Source organism: Vulpes vulpes, chromosome 8 (genome assembly GCF_048418805.1).
Source record: "Vulpes vulpes isolate BD-2025 chromosome 8, VulVul3, whole genome shotgun sequence".
Classification (NCBI taxonomy): Eukaryota; Metazoa; Chordata; class Mammalia; order Carnivora; family Canidae; genus Vulpes; species Vulpes vulpes.
Window position 1 is genome coordinate 49,051,418 of NC_132787.1, and position 23,810 is coordinate 49,075,227.

Here is a 23,810-nt window from a genome sequence, read left to right on the forward strand (position 1 = left end):
TTTTATATTTCTTAGAGTACAGATCTTTTACTTCTTTGCTTAGGTTTATTCCTAGGTATCTTATTGTTTTTGTGTGTGTGTGTGTGTGTGCACTTGTAGATGGGATTGATTCCTTGATTTCTTTTTCTGCTGCTTCATTGTGTATAGAAATGCAACAGATTTCTGTACATTGATTTTATACCCTGTGACTTTGCTGAATTCATGTATTAGTTCTGGCAATTTTTTGGTGGAATCTTTTGGATTTTCTTTTTTTTTTTTTTAAAGATTTTATTTACTTATTCATGAGAGACACACAGAGAGAGGCAGAGACATAGGCAGAGGGAGAAGCAGGCTCCATGCAGGGACCCCAATGTGGGACTTGATCCCGGGACTCCAGGATCACGCCCTGGGCCAAAGGCAGATGCTCAACTACTGAGCCACCCAGGTATCCCTGGATTTTCTATATAGAGTATCATATTGTCTACAAAGTGTGAAAGGTTGACTCCTTCCCTGATGATTTGAATGCCTTTTATTTTTGTTGTTGTTGTCGTCTGATTGCTGAAGCCAGACAAAAAGCTTGTTCCTGACCATAGAGGAAAAGCTCTCAGTTTTTCCCTCTTGAGGTTGATATTAGCTGTGGGCCTTTTATAAATATGGCCTTTATGGAGTTGAGATATGTCCCATCTATATTGTGTTGAGGGTTTTATCAAGAATAGATACTATATTTTGTCAAATGCTTTTTCTGCATCCATTGAGAGGATCACACGATTCATCCCTTCTGTTATTAATATGGTGTATCATGTTGATTAATTTGAAGATTTTGAACCACCCCTGCAGCTTGGGAATAAATTCCACTTGATCGTGGTGAATAATTCTTTTAATATAATGTTGGCTTCTATTTGCTGGTATCTTGTTAAGAATTTTTGCATTCATGTTCATCAGGGATATTGGCCTGTAATTCTCCTTTTAAGTGGGATCTTTGTCTGGTTTTGGAATCGAGTTAATGCTGGCCTCAGGGAATGAATTTGGAAGTTTTCCTTCCATTTATATTTTTTTGGAACAGAATAATAGGTATTAACTCTTCTTTAAGTGTCTTGTAGGATTCCCCTGGGAAGCCATCTGGCTCTGGACTTTTGTTGTTGGGAGATTTTTGGTTACTGATTCAAGTTCTTTGCTGGTTATGAGTCTGCTAAAATTCTCTATTTCTTCCTGTTTCAGTTTTGGTAGTTTGAATGTTAATAGGAATTTATCCATTTCTTCCAGATTGCCCAGTTTGTTGGCATTTAATTTTTCATAATATTCTCTTATGATTGTTTGTATTCATGTGGTGTCAGTTCATTCCTGATTTATTTATTTGGGTTCTCTCTCTCTTCTTTTTGATAAGCCTGGCTAGGGATTTATCAATTTTATTAATTCTTTCAAAGAACCAGTTCTTAGTTTCATTAATCTGTTCTACTGTTTTTGTTACAGTACTGTTTTTGTTTTTGTTTTGATACAGAAACATGTATCATTTATTTCTGCTCTAATCTTTATTATTTCCCTTTGGTGGCTTTAGGCTTCATTTGCTGCTCCTTTTCTTGCTCCTTTGGGTATAAAGTTAGGTTGTGTATTTGACACTTTACTTGCTTTTTGACATAGGTCTGTATTGCAATATGCTTCCCTCTTAGGACCACCTTTGCTGCATCCCAAAGGTTTTGGACTGTCATGTTTTCATTTTCATTTGCTTCCATGTATTTTAAAAAATGTGTTCTCTGGTTTCCTGATTAGCCCTTCATTCTTGAGTAGGGTGTTCTTTAACCTCCATGTATTTGTGGTCTTTTGACATTTTTTTCTTGTGGTTGACTTCAAGCTCATACATAGCATTGTGGTCTGAAAATATGCGTGGTATAATTGCAATTGTTTTGTACTTGTGTATGGCTGATATGTGACCCAGTGTGTGATCTATTCTGGAGAATGTTCCACATGCACTCAAGAATGTGTATTCTGAAAAAAAAAAAAAAAAAGAATGTGTATTCTGCTGCTTTAGGATGAAATGTTCTTAATATATCTGTTAAGTCCCTCTGGTCCAGTGTGTTATTCAAAGCCTTTGCTTCCTTGTTGATCTTCCCCTTAGATGATCTATCCATTGCTGTATGTGGGGCATTAAAGTCCCCTACTATTATTGTATTATTATCAATGAATTTCTTTACATTTGTTATTAATTGATTTATATATTTGGGTGCTCCCATGTTGGGGTCATAGATATTTACCATAATAGATATCTATCCATCAAGACCCCTTAATTATGATATAGTCACCTTCTTCATCTCTTGTTACAGTCTTTAGTTTAAAATCTAGTTTATCTGATATAAGTATGGCCACTCCTGCTTTTTTTTAATGCCCATTAGCATGATAAATGGTACTCCATCCCCTCACTTTCAATCTGCAGGTGTCTTTAGGTCTACACTGAGTCTCTTGTAGGCAGTATATAGACAGTTCTGGCTTTTTAATCCATTCTGGTATCCTGCCTTTTGACTGGAGCATTTAGTCTATTAACATTCAGAGTGATTATTAATAGATATGAATTTAGTGCCATTGTGTTACCTGGAAATTTGGTGTTTCTGATGATGTTCTCTGTTCCTGTCTATTTTGTGGTTTTTTGTGGTCTTTCTTTTCCATTCAAAGAAGCAGTCCCCTTTAATATTTCTTGCAGGGTGGTTTAGTGGTCATGAACTCCTTTAGTTTTGTCTGGGAAACTCTTTGTTTCCTTCTGTTCTGAATGATAGGCTTGCTGGAATAAAGTATTCCTGGCTGCATATTTTTCCCATTCAGCACATTGAATATATCATGCCACTTTATTCTGACCTGCCAAATTTCTGTGGATAGATCTGCAAACATTATCTGTCTTCCCTTGGGGTTTAAGGACATTTTCTCCTTGCTGCTTTTAGGATTCTTTCTTTGTCTTTATATTTTGTTAATTTGACTACAATATGTCTTAATGTGGGGTCGTTTTTGTTGAAATTGATGGGAGTTCTCTGTGCCTCTTGGATTTTTATGTCTCTTTTCTTCCCCAGATTAGGAAAGTTTTTAGCTATAATTTGCTCAAATAAACCTTCTTCCCTTTTTCCCCTCTCTTTTTCTTCTGGGACTTATGATATTATACTTTAAGGAGTTGCCAAGTTCCCTGAGTCTGCATTCATGATCCAATAGTTTTCTTTCCCTCTTCTTTTCAGCTTCATCATTTTCCATAATTTTATCTTCTACATTACTGATTTGTTCCTCTGCTTCATCCATCCTCAGTCATTACATCCAAGCAGTTTTGCATCTCAGTTATGACACGTTTTATTTTGGACAGACTAGTTTTTAGTTCTTTTATCTCTGCAGTAAGGGATTCTCTAGTGTCTTCTATGCTTTTCTCAAGCTCAGCTCATATCCTTATGATTGTTGTTTCAAATTCTGGTTCAGGCATCTTACTTATATCTGTTTTTTTTTTTTTAAAGATTTTATTTATTCATGACAGAGAGAAAGGCAGTGACACAGGCAGAGGGAGAAACAGGCTCCATGCAGGGAGTCCAATGTGGGACTTGATCCTGGGACTCCAGGATCACACCCCAGGCCTAAGGCGGTGCTAAACTGCTGAGCCACTGGGGCTGCCCTTATATCTGTTTTGATTAAACCCCTAGCCATTACTTCTTTCTGTTCTTTCTTTTGGGGCAAATTCCTCCATCATGTCCTTTTGTCTAGGTCACCGTTTGTGTGTTTGTGTGTGTGTTAGGAAAGCCTGTTATATTTCTACTCCTGAGAGTAATGGCTATATAAAAAAGAGGACCTATACTGTCTTGGGCCTGGTGCTTCAGGAAGTGTTTCAGAATATGCATTCTGCTGCTGTGTTTTGGCTGTTCCTTCCCTCAGGTCAGTCCTCTGCAGAGTTTCTCCTTGCCTGCAGTGGTGTGTGTGTGTGGGGTGTTTGGACCTTGTCCATTGTGCAGCGAGTTTTATTAGATGTGTTTTGGTATGCTTGTTAAAAGAAGCTACATCCTCAGAGAAAGACAAATACCATATCATTTCATTCATATGTGGAATTTAAGAAACAAAACAGATGAACATATGTGAAAGGGGGAAGAGAGAGACAGAGGAAAACAAACCATAAGAGCCTCTTAATGACAGAACAAACTGAGGGTTGATGAAGAGAGGTGGATGGGGATGGGCTACATGGGTGATGGGTATCAGGGAAGGCACTTGTTATGAGCACTGGGTGTTATATGTAAGTGATGAATCACTAAATTCTACTCTTGAAACCAAAATACTACTATATGTTAACTAACTAGAATTTAAATAAAATTTTGAGAAAAAAAAAGAAGAAGCTAGATCCTATTTCCTCTAGAGCTGAAGCTTTGAAGCACTCCATGATCAGTAGACTTGGTGCATGCAAGGGGTTTGTGCTGGTCTTCTGGGGGAGGGGCCAGCTGTGCTGATTCTCAGGCAGACTTGCCCTAGTGGAGATGCACCTGCAGGGTGCAGGAGGGCTCCACTGCTTACATAAAAACTTCTGGTAGTCCACCCCTCTCCTTTTCCTAGTCAGTGGTTTTGGGGAAGAGTTCTTCTTATACAGTCCCTTATATGCTGTTTTTATTTTGTCTCTCTCTCTCTCTTTCTCACTCATCTCTCCATGATCACAGCACTTACTACACAGTCCTCCCCACTAGTCAAGAAGCTGTGGGTGCCAGGAACCAAATATTGTTCACTATTATATCTCCTCTGTTCAGCAAATAGACACATAGAAGATACTCTCCAAAAATGCTAGGGTTTTTAAAAAAGTTCTATTATTTTTTTAAGTAGGCTCCATGCTCAGTGTGGGGCTTGAACTCACAACCTGAGATCAAGTGTTGCATGCCCTACTGACTGAGCCAGCCAGGTACCCTTCCAAAAAACGCTCTTTAGATGAATGAACTAATGAAAACTGGTCTTATATCCATTGCTCTAGTCTTTATAAAGTGTGGTTTTTCCTTATAGCTTATCTCTTCATTGTCTGTTTCCCCCTACTAGAAAGGAAGAACCATGGAAAACAGTTATGTTTTGTTTCTTAAAGAACCTTCAATGCTAAAAAAGAAAGAAAAAACTTCAATGCTTACAACAGTGCTTAGAATTGGCACACAGGATAAATGTCAATAATATCTGTTGAATACATGTGTGAAAAGGTCAGTGGTCAACTTCCTCCTTTGACCAACATTTCCCTTTTTCTAACACTGTATTTTTTTTCTGGTGTTGATCTCAATAAAATGACATTCTAAAACAACTCTAACCCCAGGATGTGGTAAGTGCTGAATGCTCAGGCTTCCTGAGTTAAACATTCGCTTAAAGCTGGAAGGTGATCATAAGAAGAACTATAGGAATGCTGTCCCCAAGAGCACTGTTTCCAAGAAGGAGGCATTGGTGGCTGGTACCCCATGAACTCTCTGTACACCACAGCTTCTGTCCTGTACCAGCAAAATCATGACTTGAAGCCATTTGTGTTTTGTGTTCTTGAGTTCAGTGTCACTCACTTCCTTTTCACCAGAATCCATCTCTTAAAGAAGCAAAATGCAATCAACCAATCAATATCTTACAATAATCATTAGCTTTATTAGAAGACAGGTTTCTCTTATCAGAAGTCTTATATTTCAAATCTACTCATTTTTCCTATTGTTACTGAAAAGGTAACAATTACCCAGTAAGAAAATATATATAGGAAAAAAGTCATCATCCTAATGCAAGTAGTTGGATTTTATGTGTTTTCCTTTCCCCATTTTCCCCCTAAAAGTACATTATATATACTGACCAACCAGTTTGTGTTGTGCTTTTTCATTTAATATTGCATCACACTTGTAACATAAGGATATTTCCATTAGATCCTAGATCCTAATAGATATTAGACTTCATAACCACCTATTTAAATACATTGCCACACATTTCAGGATTTTCAAATACAGTGCTCATTTCACTGTCAAATATGTCAGGAAAAGTCACTTAAATTGTTTTAAAGATGAAAACTCAAGGCCCTTAAGTAGTTTTTTGTTTCAGTGTTTTATTTAAATTTTAGTTAGTTAACATATAGTGTAATATTAGTTTCAGGAGTAGAATTGAATGATTCATCACTTATATATAATACCCAGTGCTCATCACAAACAAGCAAGGTACTTAAATATTTCTAAGACTCTGTCAAATTTCAGGATTAAAAAGGTTTTGCTAAAAATATACAGATGACCAAGCTCATGAAAAAATGGTCAACATCATTAGTTGTCAGAGAAATTAAAATTAAAAAGCCTGACAATGCCAGATGCTGACAAGAATGCAGAATTACTGGAATTCTCATACATTGCTAGTTGAGTTACAAAATGGTTTGGCTACTTCCACAATAGTTTTATAGTTTCTTACAAAGTTAAACATGTATTTGCCACATGACCCAGAAACCCGAATGCTAGGCATTTTCCCCAGATAAATGAAAGCATATGTCTACACAGACCCCTGTGGGAATGTTTATAGAGGCTTTATTCATAATAGCCTAAAAGTGGAAAAAAACCAAAGTCCATCAATCAGTGGAGAGATATAAATTATGGTACATCCGTACAAAGAATATTACTAAGCAATAAAAGCAGCAAACTATGTATAAATGGAATGACATGGATGAATCCTAAAACATTATGCCATGTAAAGAAGCTAGACACAAAAGATTACTCAGTTACTCACACACTTCTCACATTCCATTTTTTCCACAACAGCAACCACTTCTCCAACTCTCAAGACTCTAAACTAGGTATCCTACACTGCAATTCAACGCTGACAGTAAGCCCCTAGAGTTAGTGCAGATTCCACAGGTTTAAAGGCTCAGTCCCACAAGGCTGCCCTTACTTCAGATTCCAGCCACAAGTCCCAGGTTGCCACCTGTACCTCTGACCAAGTAGCTAGAAGCTGGGAGTTCCCTTCATTTTTTTCTCAGGCTTGGTAATTTGCCAGGAATTTCACAGAACTCAGGGAAACACTTTGCTTACAATCATTGACTTATTTCTAAAGGCTATGACTCAGGAACAGCCAAATGGAAGGGATGCACAGGATGCAAAAGGCAAGGTATGGTGGGGAGGCATGGCACAGAGTTTCTGTGCCCCATCTGAGCACCCTCCCAACACCAGCCCAATCAGTGTATTGACCAACCAGGAAGCTCTCTAAGCCTTGTAGTTTAGCTTTTATGGAGGTTTCATTACATAGATACACTTGATTAAATCACTGACTGTTAGTAATTGAACTTAACTTCTAGCTCCCCATGCCACCCACCCCCTGCCCCCCTGCCCCAGAGGTCATGGGGAAGGGCTGAAAGTTCCAACCCTTTAATCATGCCTTGGTCTTTCTGGAGACCAGCCTCATTCTTGAAGCTATCTAGGAGGTTCTAGCCACCAGTCATCTAAGCATGCAAAAGACACTCATCACTTGGGAAAGCCAAGGGTTTTAGGAACTAGGTACTAGGAACTAGGGACAAAGAGCAAATATATATTTCTTACTATGCCAGCTACATACCATGTGGTTTCATTTATTCCATTCTGGAAAAGGCAAAACTATAGGGGACAGAAATCAGATCAATGTTTGCTAGGGGCTGTAGGTAAGGGAAGCGAATTGACTGCAGAGGGGCAGGAGGGAATTATTTTGTCTGTTAGAAATGTTCTGTATTGGAGTGATACTTATCTAAATACCTCGTCAAAATTCATCAAACTATAATCTTATAAAAGACATTTATACTGTATGTAAAGTACACCTTAGTAAATATGACTTCAAATAGAAACTTTTGCAAATCCCCTAATCCCAAAGGATGTGACATATAAATTATGATTGACGTAAAGGAATAAAATAAAAATCCCATCAATGGACACTTGGTATTGATGTATTTCTGAATATAGGTGAGTTTTAGTGGGGTGACGTCCAGAGCCAATGACCAAGAAAGAATTCTTGAGACGTCTTGGTACAAAATGGTGGTTTTATTAAAGCATGGGGACAGGACCTGTGGGCAGAAAGAGCTGTACCTGAGTTGTGAGGGGTGGCTGACTATATATTTGGGAGTTGGGGGAGATCAGGAGAAGGAAGGTTTACAAAAGAACTTTCCTATGCTAAAGAGGACCTACAAGATACTGGAGGCCTTGCCATACTCAAGTTAAGGTTGTTTTTCTCTCTAGCAAGACATGCACATTAAGACAGTTGGGAGCTCCCTGGAGGAATGCTACATACATCCCACCCAGGAGAGGTAAGGTTGGGGGTATAGGCTCATGCTTTGTCTTCAGCTAGGCTTCTGCTCCCTCATCAGTATCACTTCCACACAGATGTCCACTGGCTGTGGTGAGCGGCACTAACAGAACATGATTCAGTAGAATTTTTAAGGTATTTTTGGTTCAAAGCTCCTCTGGTTATCCATGATTCAGACGAGATGTTTCTCCTCTTTGGGGCCACGTGGGCCTCTCTATTCTATAGATTCTGCTGTTTTAATAACTTCTCTTGGCTTCTCCTCTCTACTTTCCTTTTTCTGCTGCTTCTCTGCTTTCTGCTCTTTTGCCACAAGTTGATAATTGATGCCCATGCCAATGAAGAGATAGATGCCTGCGATAATTAGGATCACACCACATGCCCAGTAGGTGTATTTGTAGTCTCCATAGATGTCATTCAGACGACCTAAGATATCCAAAACAAAGTTATGTGGGCAAAAGTAACAAGTATACCTTCCCCAAATAAAGCTTAAGGATCCACTCAGAAAGAAGATGAAAACCAATAGACAAAGAGCCCACAAATGATGAATTTGTCTAAAAAGGAACTGCTAAAAATTACATCTTTTATGATGTGACATTTGATTTTAGATAGCCTTGAATATCCTGTTATTTTTAGCAACTTAAAAATAATGAAATCTTAAGTCAGACTTAGGAAATGGCTTGTCATATTCTTCTCTAGTGAAGATTCACAACATCATTAGCATATTAAAGTTTTGCAAGGTCCTCTAGTAGAAATATCTATCAGACTTGGTGTTTCCAAAATGTTTTTGGCCATGAAATCCCTTGTTACCATCTCATCAACTTGGTATGTTAAGGAATATCATACAACCTTACTCTCCACCTAAGAGAAGACTGAATATAACCCATTCCAATATGATTCCTTGTGCTTTTCTAACTCAGGGCACTGGTCATCCAGCAATACTTACTGAGCCTGCACACGCACCAGGCACTGGGCTGCTGGCCCTGAGGATAAGGGAGAGCAGAGGAGCAAACATCCACAGTTCAGTGGACAAGAGAAATGTTAATCAAATCACTACACAAACTGTGACAAGGAGGGCTTGAAAGCAGAAAATGGGGGGTTGGGAGCAGCCAGCAGGGTCAGGGAGGCTTCTCTTAAAGTGCAAATGAAGCAGAGACCTAGAGGGGGATGGGAGTTATCCAGGAGGAGGCGATGGGAGAAGGATGTGGCCAGAGAACAGCAAGTGCAAAGGCAGGTGGTGGGAAGCTGGGGTGGGAGAGGGGAAGGAGGAAGGGCAGGATTGCTGGAGCAGAGAGAACAAAAGGTGAGTGACAGGAAATGAGGCTGGAGAGACAGGTGGCCAGGTTGGGGTGGGGGTTGGGAGGCGCCTTGTAGGCTACTAGAGGGAATCTGATCTCCACCCTAAGGACAATGGGAAGCGACTGGAAAGATCTAAGCAGCTGGGGTATCAGGTTTGTATTTGCAGATAATTTTGCCTGCAGAGAAGAAAACAGATTGAAGGCTGGCTAGAGTGGATTTGGGTAGAGCAGCTAGGAGGCTACTGGAGCAGCCCAGATGGGAGACAGGAGCTGTGGACAGGGTGGTGTTGTGATGGAAAAGTGGGCTGATTAGAAAGAGATTTAGGAGGTGAAAACTGACAAGACTTGGGGCAATCACTAGATATGGGGAGGAAGAGAGCAGAATCAAAAGACAGCTGTAGGACTTTTATGTATCCTCACTCACTAGCCAAATCATACTTCCAAAAAGTATACATCTAAAAGGAGGGCCAGGGGATCCCTGGGTGGCTCAGCGGTTTGGCACCTGCCTTTGGCCTGGGGCGTGGTCCTGGAGTCCTGGGATCAAGTCCCACATGGGGCTCCCTGCGTGGGGCCAGCTTCTCCCTCTGTCTGTGTCTCTGCCTCTCTCTCTCTCTCTCTCTCATTAATAAATAAAATCTAAATAAATAAATAAATAAATAAATAAATAAATGGAAGGCCAAATTATATTTTCACTAATGTTATCTAATGAGCTATTAATTCAAAAGATGAAGTATTTAATGATCTTAGGAAACAGTTCCCAAATTATATACTCCCTTACTAGCCATGTGATATAAGGCAAATTATTTAACCTTTCGAAGTTTCTAGTTCTTATGAAGTAGGAACTGTGACAGTCCTCTTTCATAGGCTTGTAAGACATGAGGATACACAAAGTAGAACAGTGGCTGGTAAACCATGAGCTTACATGGGAGCTACTATCAGAGGTGGAGTTGTATTTTACATGTTTTTCTACAACAAGCACATTAAGTTTTCTGAAGAGAAAACATACTTCAAAAAAGAATGCCATTTGTAAGAACATTTGACTCCTCTTTCAGGTTGATGGTTCAATATATTTTCAATTGTGTTAAGAATCTGAGTGCCAACCATTGTGCCAACAGTGAGGCTACAGAAATGAGAAATGTTCTCTGCCACCAAGCAGCTCACTAATCTCTGTTTTCTATTACCTTTTCCATCTTCTATGCCTGTTTAATGTTAACAGAACCAAAGAGGTAGTAAGGCATACTATACCTAAAAGTGGTGGCCCCAGGAGGACAGGACAGCATTCCACAATGGTCACCAGTCCCACGGCGCTGGAGAACCTCTGAGGTCCAACGAGGTCCATCAGTGTTTCAAACAACACTGAGCTGAGCCATCCAAATGCAAATCCAAGGAAGCCCACATAGACACAGAACCCAGTGTAGCTGGAGGTTAAAGGTGCTAGCAGATGACACACTCCATTTGCAACAATAGAAGCCGCAAAAAAATACTGAACTCGAGGTCTTATCCACTTGGTGTTGGCTACAAGTCCCATAGAAGGTCTCGCTATAATATCGAGAAAAGACAGAATAGAAAGAAGGAAGGCAGACTTCTCACTAGAGTAATGTTGACTCTTGGCATAACTATTAAGAAAGACTAAAGGAGTAGCCAGCCCAAAAACCATGATCACATTCCCAGAGAGGTATAGTAGAAAGCCTCTGTGGGTAAACAGGGATAAATCCAACTGTTTCTCAACTGTTTGAAAAACCGAAGGTTTCTCCTCTTTAGGGTTTCTGCCATTAAAGTCTGTATTTGTATCACCTGCTCCCTTTTTCTCGTCAGATTTTCCAGCTTCCTGAAGGGATTCTTTAGACCTATCTTTCCCCACACTGGTTGGTGGTGGCCCTATTGGTCGCATCAGGGCTCCAGCTACACAGCAGTTTAGTAGGAGGCCCCCAAGAATTAGGAAGCTTCCCCTCCAGCCAAAGATATCAAAGAGAGCCTGATTGAGGGGAGCCAGAGTAGAGAGGAACACAGGGCTGCCTGCCATGGCCAGTCCGTTTGCCAGCGGTCGCCTCTTGTAGAAATACTTGCCAATCATTGTCAGGGCTGGATTCAAGTTGAAGGCAAGCCCGAGACCTGGGAAGGACGGGGGGAAGAATTACATATCAAAATAAATGTCAGAAACATATTTGTTATTAACCAACTAGACAAACTGAATGGCAAGAGGTCAAAATCATCATCATAACCAGTAGATCATTAAGTGGGCTGTTATCAAACACAGATATAAATCTCTTTATGCATCAAATACTAGATATAAAATATATTATTAAAATAATTCTTTTTGCTTTAACAATAATAATAATAATAAATGTAGGCTCCTTTAATTTCATAATTTTAGGTTTCCTGAAGAATACGAAATTGAAAACAAAAAGGAGAGAAGATGATTTTTATAAATTCAGAGAGCAAGATGGAAGAGGATGGGCAGAGGGCAGGAAAAGAAGAAAGTGGGTGGTGGGGAGAGGGAAAATATTTTAGAACAGTAAATACAACATTGTGAAGATAGTAACATTATCTCACTAAATTCATTAATTTTAACGTAATTTCTATGAAAATGTCAATGTATTCGATTTTTCAGATGAAGTACAATGACTCTAAAATACACCTAGAGATGTGACACCTGGATAGCTCAGTCAGTTAAGCATCCTGACTCTTGATTTTGTCTCATGTTACGATCTTGGGGTTGTAAGATCCAGCTCCACATCCAGCTCTGCACTCAGTGCGGAGTCTGCTTGGGATTCTCTCCCTCTTTCTCTGCCCCTCCCCCTGCTCTCTCATCCTCCCTTTAAAATAATAAATAAATCTTAAAAAAGAATACCACCCAGAAAACAAATATATTAAAATATTCAAAAAGTATAAATAATTGGCAGGATCAACACTAACAGGTATATAAATATTTTCTACAGCTATAGTAATGAGAACAGCATGCACTTAGTCAGAAATAGAAAAACTGATCAATAAAATTGGGGAAAAGTCCAGGAATAGGACCGAAAGACACATTTAAGTTAATAGGGAAAAATAGTAGATTTTTCAATCAATGGAGCTGAGACAAGTATCCCAATAAGTGGGATTGGGTGGTCTCCCATTCTGACTCCCTTACTAGGTAAACCTGATTAGAATGTGCCCATTCCATCTCTCTAATGACTGCCATCCATAGCTTTTCACTCTGGGTTAGGAAGCACCATGATTTGGCCCTTACCTACCTCCCTACCTGCAACCCAGTGTTTTCTCATAAGTGCTGAGCACAGTTGTTCCTCTAGATTTTCACAAACCTGGATACTACTTGCCATTCAGTTCTCCACTCAAGGTCACCAACTCTGAGAGAGAGGCCTTCCCTTTAGGGGTCATTCAATCCTTCTCCATCAAAATTCTGTTTCAAGTTTTTGCAAAGCACTTATCACAAGCTGATATTTTTCTTATTTATTCATGTATTTGTTTGTCTGCTTATTGTCTGCTTCTCTCCACTACAGAGCAGGAATCTTATCTATCATGTTGACTTAATCCCCATAGAGCTTGGAAGAGTCCCTAACATATGGTAGGGACTCAATAAATATTTATTGAATAAGTTAATAAATGAAATAATGAACAGGCTGAATAACCAAGGGGAACAAATATTGTTCCTTCCTTATGTTGTCCAAATATTCTAAATGAGTTAAAATATTTAAATGCTTAAAATTTTAATTAATGTAGTAAAAGTACAGATCCAAAAAGAAAATACCTGCTATTGGCATTATCTCATATCCTGCCGGTGGGACTGTATATTATTAGAATCTTTCTTTTTTTTTTAGATTTATTATATATATATATATAGAGAGAGAGAGAGAGAGAGAAAGAGAGAGAGAGAGAGAGAGAGGTAGAGACACAGGAGGAGGGAGAAGCAGGCTCCATGCCGGGAGCCCGACGCGGGACTTGATCCCGGGACTCCAGGATCGCACCCTGGGCCAAAGGCAGGTGCCAAACTGCTGAGCTACCCAGGGAATCCCTATTAGAATCTTTCTAAAAGGATATTTGGTCAATCCAATAAAAACCTTTTCCCCCAGTGATACCACTTCTAAAATTTGCCCTAAGGAAATTATCATGTTCACAAAGATATACAGAGAAGCATTATCATACAAACCTGTTTAATAATAGTGAAAAATATAAACAACTTAAAGGTCGTTCAATTAGAGAATGGTGAAATAAACTATGGCACATTCATCCAATGGAAAAAAAGTATCTGCAGCAGTATGTTTATTGAGATGGGGAACTATATACATAATGTATTAGTAAGTTTTTAAAAAAATGGTTACAAATGTGATACATAATCTTATCCCTTTTTTTCTAAAAAAAAGTATATGTGTGAAATGCCTGGGTGGCTCAATCAGTTGCATGTCTGCATTCAACTCAGGTCATGGTCCCAGGGTCCTGGGGTCGTGCTCCACATTGGGCTCCTTGCTCATCAAGGAGCCTGCTTCTCCCTCTCCCTCTGCCTGCTACTCCTGATGCGTGTGCTCTCTCTCTCTCTCTCTGTCAAATAAATAAATAAAATCTTTTTTAAAAAGTATATGTGTATGCATAAAAAATATATGAGCATCAAAATATTAATGTTTTTCTCTGAATTGTAGTGCAATGGATGACCTATATTCTTTATCCCTTGCAGTTTCATTTCCCAAATTTAGCTATTAGGAGCGGGGGCATGTGTCTGACAGGGGAAAATGTGTATGACTACTTTACCAGAAAATTCTTGCTTTGTATCTGACATTCTCCCTTACTATAATTTGAAACAATTTCTTCTTGGGTAGTAGGATAATGAGTGGGAATAGCTGATCACCATTTCAACAACTTGCCACACACTCTTTACTATGGCCATTATGTTTTTTAAGATTAAAAAAAAAAAAAAAAAGAGGGATGCCTGGGTGGCTCGTGGTTTGGCGCTTGCCTTCAGCCCAGAGTGTGATCCTGAAGACAGGATTGAGTCCCACATCAGGCTCACTGCATGGAGCCTGCTTCTCCCTCTGCCTTTTTCTCTGCCTCTCTCTCTGTGTCTCTCATGAATAAATAAATAAAATCTTAAAAAAAAGGAAGAAAGAAAGAAAAAAACCCTCCCTTTTAATGAAAAATAACCCCAAAGTACCAGAACTTTCTTTAAAGACATGTTTCTCTGGGGGCACCTGGGTGGCTCAGTCCCTTAAGCATCTGCCTTTGGCTCAGGGTTCTGCTCAGGAGGGAGTCTGCTTCTCCCTCATGCTCTCTGTCTCTCAAATAAATAAAATCTTAAAAAAAAAAATAAAGACATGTTTCTCTGGTACTATGCTATTAACATATGTATAGCTCTTAATAATGACCCAATAATTTTTCTAACAAAGAGCTTTCATTTTTTCAAAAGAATTGGCAGATGAATGCTACAAAGAGTCCATATAATAATTAATGCTTGAAAATATATCAGTAGCAACTCACCTCCAATAAATCCAATATACAAGTAAAGTTCCTGTACAGTTTTGGAGAAAGAAGCCGCAATCAAGCCACAGCCTGACAGGCAGCCTCCAACAACCATGATTGGACGACTGCCATATTTATTCACCAGGATACTGCTGATAGGACCTAGGAGAGAGCAAACAACTTAATAACATAGAGCAGAAGCCTACCCCTCACAGGTGTATACACCTGTACAAGGCATTCCCAACATGAAAAGATGCAGAGACATACCCCACTCCACAAAATAAACAGATAAAACAGAAGACAGGGGTAAGAAATACTGCTTCCTACTTTATTTCAGAGTCCCAGGTTTGTGTAATGGAAAAATATAGCATTGATTGTACAATGTATTATGTACTTCCTCTATACATCTAGAACATACAGGATGGATTTTAACTGAAGTATGGAAGGTCTTAACCTATCTCCTTCAAGGCAGATTAGGCTGCAAATAGCCTGATTATAAGTGATTATAGGATGTTTCCTGTACTTGTATCCTGGAAACACAGGATACATGTATCTAGGATATTAACAACATATTTGTAGCAAGTTTGCTCTGTCTTTAATTTTTGAGATGGAGCAAACGTGCATGAATGTGATGCAATGTATGAGCAAGCCTGATCCAACTTCTGACTTTCCAGCATATTTTCAAATTAGCTGAAATGTATTTTGTTTCTCATAGAAAACAACAACAAAACCAAAACAGAACTACAAAACAAGAATGCCTACCATCACTTTTCTTCAACATTATACTGGAGGTCCGAGGCAGTGCAGTAAGACAGGGGGCAAGAAACGTATAAGGAAAGGAAGAAACCAGACTATCAGTATTTGCAAAAGATGTTTGTCTATCTTATAATTTTGAAAAAAATCTACCAATAAACTATTGGAAATAATAAAGGTTAGCAGGAATATTTAATTGAAACACAAACATCGACTGACTTTCCATACACCAGCAACCAACACAAAAATTATTCTTAAAGACAGTTACCCTTTATAATGATATCTGTTTTGCAATGTAACTGATCTGACAGTACAAGGCTATGTGTAGACTTTATTGTTAAAGGGAATGAAAAATAAGTGATGCCAATTACATAGCTTCGGAAACTAACATTTAAAATATCTTACACACACAAAAAAATAAAAATAATAAAATATCTTACACATATCACACACATCAAGAACAAAAACTACTTAACATGGAGCTTTTGTCTGACTATTGAAAATTAAAAGAGCAGGCTTTCTGGGCACTTACCTCCAGCATACATGACAGCAAACACAATAGAAGAGATCCACGACACTTCGCTGGTGCTGGCATTAAATATTTCTTCAATTTCTTTGTAAAATACAGAAATAGATTTGCCAAACGCACAAGAGAAACCAATGGATATAAAAGCTCCAACAACCACTGCCCATCCCCAGCCTCCATCTGGGGGGGTGGGTCTAACTGGATGGTCATTTGATGGTGACATTGTAAGTAATGATGAATTCCAAAATGCAGTTCCAATCCAAATATCTAAAGGATTTGAAATTAAAATAGTACTCAACAAGTAGGTCAATATAAAGCACTTCCATAAAATCCCTTACACTTATGTTATAAATAACCAAAACACTTCTTTTTTTCTTTTTTTAAGATTTTACTTATTTATTTGACAAGGAGAGAGAGCACAAGCAGGGGGAGCAGCAGGCAGTGGGAGAGGGAGAAGCAAGCTCCCCACTGAACAGGGAGCCTCAGGTAGAGCCTGATTCCAGGATCCTGGGATCCTGAAGCTGAGGTAGATGCTTAGCCAACTGAGCCACCTAGGTATCCCTGAAACACTTTTCAATGGTACTTGTACTCTGTGAAAAGAGTAGAAAATAACCAAGAGTTATAGTACTGCCCCAAATTTTTATAGGCTTAAAGTTATAAATTCACCACTACTTGAATCATTCACCAAAATCCTTTTCAATCCTTTCCTTTTTTTTCTCTTTTTTTTCTTTTCAATCCTTTCCAATAAATATATTGCTTCTTCAAATTTGTAAATATACTTGTTTTAATAACAGAGATCAGTACTTTTTCACATTATCAGGGATAACTAAATAACTCATTTGACTTACCTACATGCAAAACTCACAAATACACACACTATAAAAGGTTCACAATCTAGTATTTCCTTTATAATTTCTCTTCTTTCCCAAAATATATTCTCCAATACTCACCTGATTTTTCTGTTTTCTAGAAATTATAGGCTAACTTAAAAAAGTCAGGGAGGACATACTAATATCCCACACCTCACTAGACATATAGCAATTTTCAAAAGAAAAGTTCTTTCTACTTTGGGGGTATTATGAATAATGTTGCTATGAAACTTTTGTGTGGACAAGTTTTCAATTCTTCTGGGTTTATACTCAGGAGAAATTCTAGGTCCTCTGGTAATTCTTTAATATTTTGAGAAACTGCCAGGCTCTTTTGCAAAGTAGTTGCACCATTTTACAATTCCACAAGCAATGTATAAGGTTCCAATGTTTCTATATCATCACCAATATTTGTTATGTCTCTTTATGATTTCCAACCACCCTAATATGTCTGGAGTGGTAACTCATCATTATTTGGATTTTCATTTCTCTGATTACTACCGATGGTGAGCATCTTTTCATGTGCTTACTGGCCATCTGTATATCTTTTTTTGATATATGTCTTTGGTGAAGTGTCTTCTTTGGAGAAATGCCTATTCAAATTTGCTGTCTATTTTTTAGTCAGATTTTTTAAACCATTGAGTGGTAAGAGTTCTTTATATACAGGCATACCTCAGAGATATTGCAGGTTAAGTTTCAGACCACTAAAATAAAGCAAGTATTGCAGTACAGCAAGCTAAATGAATTTTGGTTTCACAGTGCATATAAAAGTTATGTTTACGCTACAGTGTAGTCTGTTAAGTGTGCAATACCATTATGTCTAAAAAGATGATGTATATGTCTTAACTTAAAAATACTTCATTGATAGGGAAGCCCCAGTGGCGCAGCGGTTTAGCGCTGCCTGCAGCCCAGGGCGTGATCCTGGAGACCCGGGATGGAGTCCCATGTTGGGCTCCCTGCGTGGTGCCTGCTTCTCCCTCTGCCTCTCTCTCTAGCTGTGTCTCTATGAATAAATAAAATCTTTAAAAAATACTTCATTGTTAGAAAATTGCTAACCATCATCTGAGCTTTCAGACAGTCATAATCTTTTTGCTGGGGGAGGGTCATGCCTGGATGTTGAGGGCTTCTGACTAAACAGGGTGGTGGTTGCTGAAGGCTGGAGTGGCTGGGGCAATTTCTTCAGATAAGACAACAGTGAAGTTTGTCACATTGGTTGACTCTTCCTTTCATGAACAATTTGTAGCATGTAATGCGGTTTGATAGCATTTTACCTGCAGAATATAGAAATGCTTTAAAAACAGGATCAATCTTCTAAAACTCTGCTGCCGCTTGATCAACTAAGTGTATGTGCTATTCTAAACCCTCTGTTGTCATTTCAGCAATCTTCACAGCACCTTTACCCAAAGAAGATTTCATCTTAAGAAATCACTTTCTTTCCTCATCCATCAGAAGCAGCTACTCACCCATTAAAATTTTATCATGAGATTGTAGCAAATCAGTGCTATCTTTGGGTTGCATTTCTAATTCAAGTTCACTTGCTGTTTCCACTACATCTGAAGCTACTTCCTCCACTGAAGTTTTGAGCCCCTCAAAGTCATCTATGAGGGCTGGATTTAACTTTTCCAAACTCCTCTTAATGTTGAAATTGGAACCTTTTCCCATGAATCACAGATGTTCTTTTTTTTTTTTTTAAATATATTTTTTTAGTTTTTCTTTATTTATGATAGTCACAGAGAGAGAGAGAGAGAGAGAGAGGCAGAGACACAGGCAGAGGGAGAAGCAGGCTCCATGCACCGGGAGCCCGACGTGGGATTCGATCCCGGGTCTCCAGGATCAGGCCCTGGGCCAAAGGCAGGCGCCAAACCACTGCGCCACCCAGGGATCCCATCACAGATGTTCTTAACGGTGTCTAGAATAGTGAATCCTGGGGCACCTGGGCAGCTCAGTCAGTTAAGTATCTAGCTCTTAGTTTGGGCTCAGGGTCCTGGGATCAAGCCCTGTGTTGGGCTCTGTGCTCAGCTGGGAGTCTGCTTGAGATTCTTCCCCCCTCTCTCTCTGCCCTTCCCCCTACTCATGCATGCACTACCCCCCCCGCAAATAAATAAATAAATCTTTAAAAAAATAGAATAGTGAATCATTTCTAGAAGTTTTTCAATTTACTTTGCCTACATGCATCAGAGGAATTGCTGTTTATGGTAGCTATCACCTTATGAAATGTATCTCTTAAATGATAACCATTGAAAGTTGAAATTACTCTTTGATCCATGGGCTGGAGAATGGATGCTTCTTAGCAAGCAAGAAAATGACGTTAATCTCATAGTCCATGTCCATGAGAACTTTTTGGTGACAAGGTATATGGTGAATGAGAGTAATATTTTGAAAGGAATCTTTTTTTTTTTTAATAAGCAGTAGGTCTCAACAGTGCACTTAAAATATACAGTAACTCATGTTGTAAACAGATGTGCTGTCATCCATATCTTGTTATTACATTTATAGAGCACAGGCAAAATAGATTTAGCATTATTCTTAAGGGCCCTAGGATTTTCAGAATGGTAAATGAGCACTGGCTTCCACTCAAAGTCACTGGCTACATATCAAGAGAATCAGCCTGTCCTTTGAAGCTTTGAAACCAGGCACTGACTTCTTTTCTGTAGTGACAAAAGACCTAGATAGCATATTCTTTCAATAGAAGACTGCTTTGCCTACGTTGACAATCTGTTTTTTTGCATAGTCACACCTTCATTAATTACGTTGGCTACATCTTCTGGATAACTTGCTGGGCTTCTACATCAGCACTTGCTGCTCCATGATGCACTCTCTTCTATTACAGAGACGGCTTCTTTCCTTAAACATCATGAACCAATCTCTGCTAGCTTCCAACTTCTCTTCTGCAGCTTCCTCACCTCTCTTGGCCTTCACAGAATTGATGAGAGTTAGGGTCTTGCTCTGGATTAGGCTTGGGCTTAAGGGAATGTTGAAGCGTGTGTGATCTTCTATCCAGACCCCTAAAACTTTCCACATATCAGCAATAAAGCAGTTTCTTACCATTTGTCTATTCACTAGAGTAGCACTTTTAATTTCCATCAAGAACTTTTCCTTTATTCACAACTCAGCTATCCGGATCAAGAGGCCTAACTATTGGCCTATTTTGGCTTTCAACATAACTTCCTCACTAAATTTAATAATTTCTGCCTTTTGATTTAAAGAAAGAGACATGCAAGTCTGCTTTCACTTTAACACCTAGAGACCATTGCAGGGTTATTAACTGACCTAACTGCAATATTGTTGTGTCTCAGTCAATAGGGAAGCCTGAGGATGGAGAGAGACGGGGGGAATCAGAGCAGTCATAGCAGACACAACATTTATTAAGTTCACTGTTTTCTACGGGTGTGGTTTGTCACACCCCAAAACAATTATTATAGTAACAATGATTACTGATCACAAGGCATCATAACAAATATAATTAAAAAGTTTGAAATACTGCAAGAGTTACCAAATGTGACACAGAAACGTGAAGTGAACACAGTTGGAAAAAATGGGATACCAATAGACTTGTCTCAACGTTGCCATAAACCTTCAGTTTGTAAAAAACAAACAAAAAAACCCACAATACATGCAAAGAGCGATATAGTAAAACATAATAAAATGAGGTATACCTGAATTCTAGATTCAAGTTGCCTATCAGATAAATGAATTGCAAGTATTTTTTCTCACTCATTGCATTGCCTTTTCACTTTTTTGGTGATGTCTCTTAAAGCACAAACATTTTGACGAAGTCCGATTTATTTTTCTTTTGTTGCTTGTGCTTTTGGCATCAGATTGAGAGACCATTGCCTAGGGATCCCTGGGTTTAGCACCTGTCTTCAGCTCAGGGTGTGATCCCGGAGACCTGGGATCAAGTCCCACAACAGCCTCCCTGCATGGAGCCTGCTTCTCCCTCTATCTGTGTCTCTGCCTCTCTCTCTCTCTCTCTGTCTCTCATGAATAAATAAATAAAATATTTTTTTTAAAAAGGAGACCATTGCCTAATCCAAGGTCATAGAGATTCACTCCTATCTGTGATCACATCATTATTACTTCTAATATTTATGTTTATAAGATTTACATCTTCCTTAATAATCTGAATGCTTTTTTAAATTGCCTAGTTGGCCCGGATAAAACCTCCAGGACAATGTTAAATAGAAGTAGTAAGAGAGGGATCCTTGTTTTATTTCTGACCTTAGAGGGAAAGATTTTAGCAGTTTACCATTAATTATGATGTTAACTATAGTTTTTTGTAAATGCCCTTTATTAAGCTTGTAAGTATTAAGCTTGGGGAGTTTCATTCTAATTGTTGAGTGTTTTTATCATGAAAGGGTGTTGGATTATATCAAATGCATTGTTTTAAGTCTATTAAGATGATCATGTCGTTTTTGGTCTTAATTCCATTAATGTGGTTTGGCATATTGCCTGATTTTTGTTAAGTTGAGCAACATGAATTCCCATTTCCTTTTTTTTTTTTTTTTTAAGATTTTATTTGTTTATTCATGAGAGACACACACGGGGGGGGGGGGGGGGGGGTGGGAGCAGAGACACAGGCAGAGGGAGAAGCAGGCTCCATGCAGGGAGCCCCACGTGGGACTCAATCCTGGGTCTCCAGGATCACACCCTGGGCTGAAGGCGGTGCTAAACCCCTGAGCTACCCCGGGTGCCCTGAATTCCCATTTTCTGAGATAAAAATCTCAGCTTGTCATGGTATATTACCCATTTTATGTGTTGCTGGATTCAGTTTATATATATATATATATAAAGATTTTATTTATTCATGAGAGACACACAGAGAGAGGCAGAGACACAGGCAGAAGGAGAAGCAGGCTCCATGCTGGGAGCCCGACATGAGGCTTGATCTGAGGACTCCAGAATCACTCCCTGGGTTGAAGGCAGACGCTTAACCACTGAGCCACCTAGGTGTCCCAGTTTGCTCATATTTTGTTGAGAATTTTTGCATCTACATTAGTAAAGGGTAGTGATTTGTAGTTTTTTTTTCTTGTGATATCTTTAGTTTTGGTACCTGGGTAATACTAGCTTCAAAAAACAAACCGGGAAGTGTTTCCTCTTCTACTATTTCCTGAAAAAGCCTGTAAAGAATTAGTGTTAGTTCTTCTTTAAATATTTCATAGAATTTACTAGTGAGGCCATCTGGGCTTTGAGTTTTCTTTGCGGTTTTTTTTTTTTTAATGATTACGTTAATCTCTTTAATATAAAAGATATATTCAGATTTACTTGAGTCACTTTGGTAGCTTTCCTTTCTAGAAACTTGTTAATTTCCTTTAGGTTTTCTAATTTGTTAACATGTTCATAGTATTTCCTTCCAGTTCTTTTTATTTCTGTAAGGTCAGTAATGATATACGGAGAGTTTTAGCCAGCTAGGAACAGTCCCCACAAGACTACCCTCACTTTTAACACTAATTGTAAATTTAGTGGGGAAAAGGTGGAAGTGTTTCTAAAAACACTCTCAGCTTTGATAATTTAATAGAAAGACTCACAGAACTCACAAAAAGCTATTATGTTCATGACTTATTATAGGAAAAGGACAGGGGATAAAATGAGCCATAGGAAGAGATCCACAGGGCAGAGTCTGGAAGATGTCCAAATGCAGAGCTTCTGGTCATCTCTTCTCATGGTCCTGGATACCATTAACTCTTCCCAGTGACAATACAGAGTGTTACCAACCAGAAAATCTCACTCAAATCTTAAGTGTCCAGAGTTTTAAATGGAGCTTGATCAGTCTGCAGCTCTTCCCAATAGGTGAGCTAATATCTTTAGTCTCTAGTTCTTTTGAAGGTTGGAAATAATACGATATGGCCAAAGGCCCCGGGCAAACAAATATACTCTTATTAGGCAGGATTTTCAGAGGCCTAGAGACCAAACTGCAGTTGCCAGGGCAAAGGCCAGATCTCTCTATGGGTGAGGTTAATTCTTCATTACACATAATGTACCCGCTTTCATTTCTGGTTTTAGTAATTTGTGTCTTCTCTTTCTTCTTTCCCCTGGTAGTTTAGTTAAAAGTTTGTCACTTTTTTTTCTCTTTCCAAAAACCATCTTTCGGTTTCATTGAATTTTTGTTATTTTTGTACTTTCTAGTTCATTTATTTATTTTCTAATCTTTATTATTTCCTTTATTCTGTTTGCTTTGCATTTAGTTTGTTTTTCAAGTTTCTTAAGGTAAAAGGTTATTAACTTTGAGATTTTTTTTTTTTTAGAAAGGGGGAGAGAGGAAGAGTGAGAGAGAGCAGAAAGGGAGGGAGGATTTTTTTTAAGACTTCATTTAATATTTGAGAGAGAGAGCATGAGCAGAGAGGAAAGGGCAGAGGGAGAGAGAGAGAGAAGCAGACTCCTCACTGAGCAGGGATCAAGTTCACTTCACTGTGGTCAGAGAACACATTGGAGTCCTTTTAAATATATGGAGACATATTTGTGGCCTAATACATTGCTCTATCCTGAAAAGGTTCCATGAATATTTCATTGTATACATTACTGTTGTTGGGTGAAGTGTTTTATGAATGTTTTTTGGTTTACTCAGAGTGTTGCTCAAGTCTTCTATATCTTTGATTTTCTGTGTAGTTGTTCTATTAAATCGTTGTTGAATCTCCAACTATTATTATTAAGTTGTCTATTTTCTCCTTTAATTCCATCAGTTTTTGCTTCATGTATTTT

General features: G+C 38.6%; 1 protein-coding gene across 4 annotated transcripts in view; it reads right to left on the reverse strand.

Annotated features, from left to right (window-relative positions):
* LOC112907944 (monocarboxylate transporter 1-like) overlaps nt 1-23,810 on the reverse strand; it is a 44,676-nt gene that overhangs the window by 3,390 nt on the left and 17,476 nt on the right. Inside the window, exons 2-6 of one of the 4 annotated variants that reach the window (XM_072766469.1) lie at nt 16,255-16,515; nt 15,732-15,754; nt 14,988-15,131; nt 10,764-11,630; nt 5,557-8,646 (exon numbers count right to left, since the gene is read on the reverse strand). In XM_072766469.1, the coding sequence (XP_072622570.1) occupies nt 8,438-8,646; nt 10,764-11,630; nt 14,988-15,131; nt 15,732-15,750 (1,239 nt within the window). In that variant the 5' untranslated portion in view covers nt 15,751-15,754; nt 16,255-16,515 and the 3' untranslated portion in view covers nt 5,557-8,437. Of the gene's footprint in view, nt 1-5,556; nt 8,647-10,763; nt 11,631-14,987; nt 15,132-15,731; nt 15,755-16,254; nt 16,516-23,810 lie in introns of those variants that run through there. The other 3 variants (XM_072766470.1, XM_025983293.2, XM_072766468.1) reach the window with 3 other exon arrangements.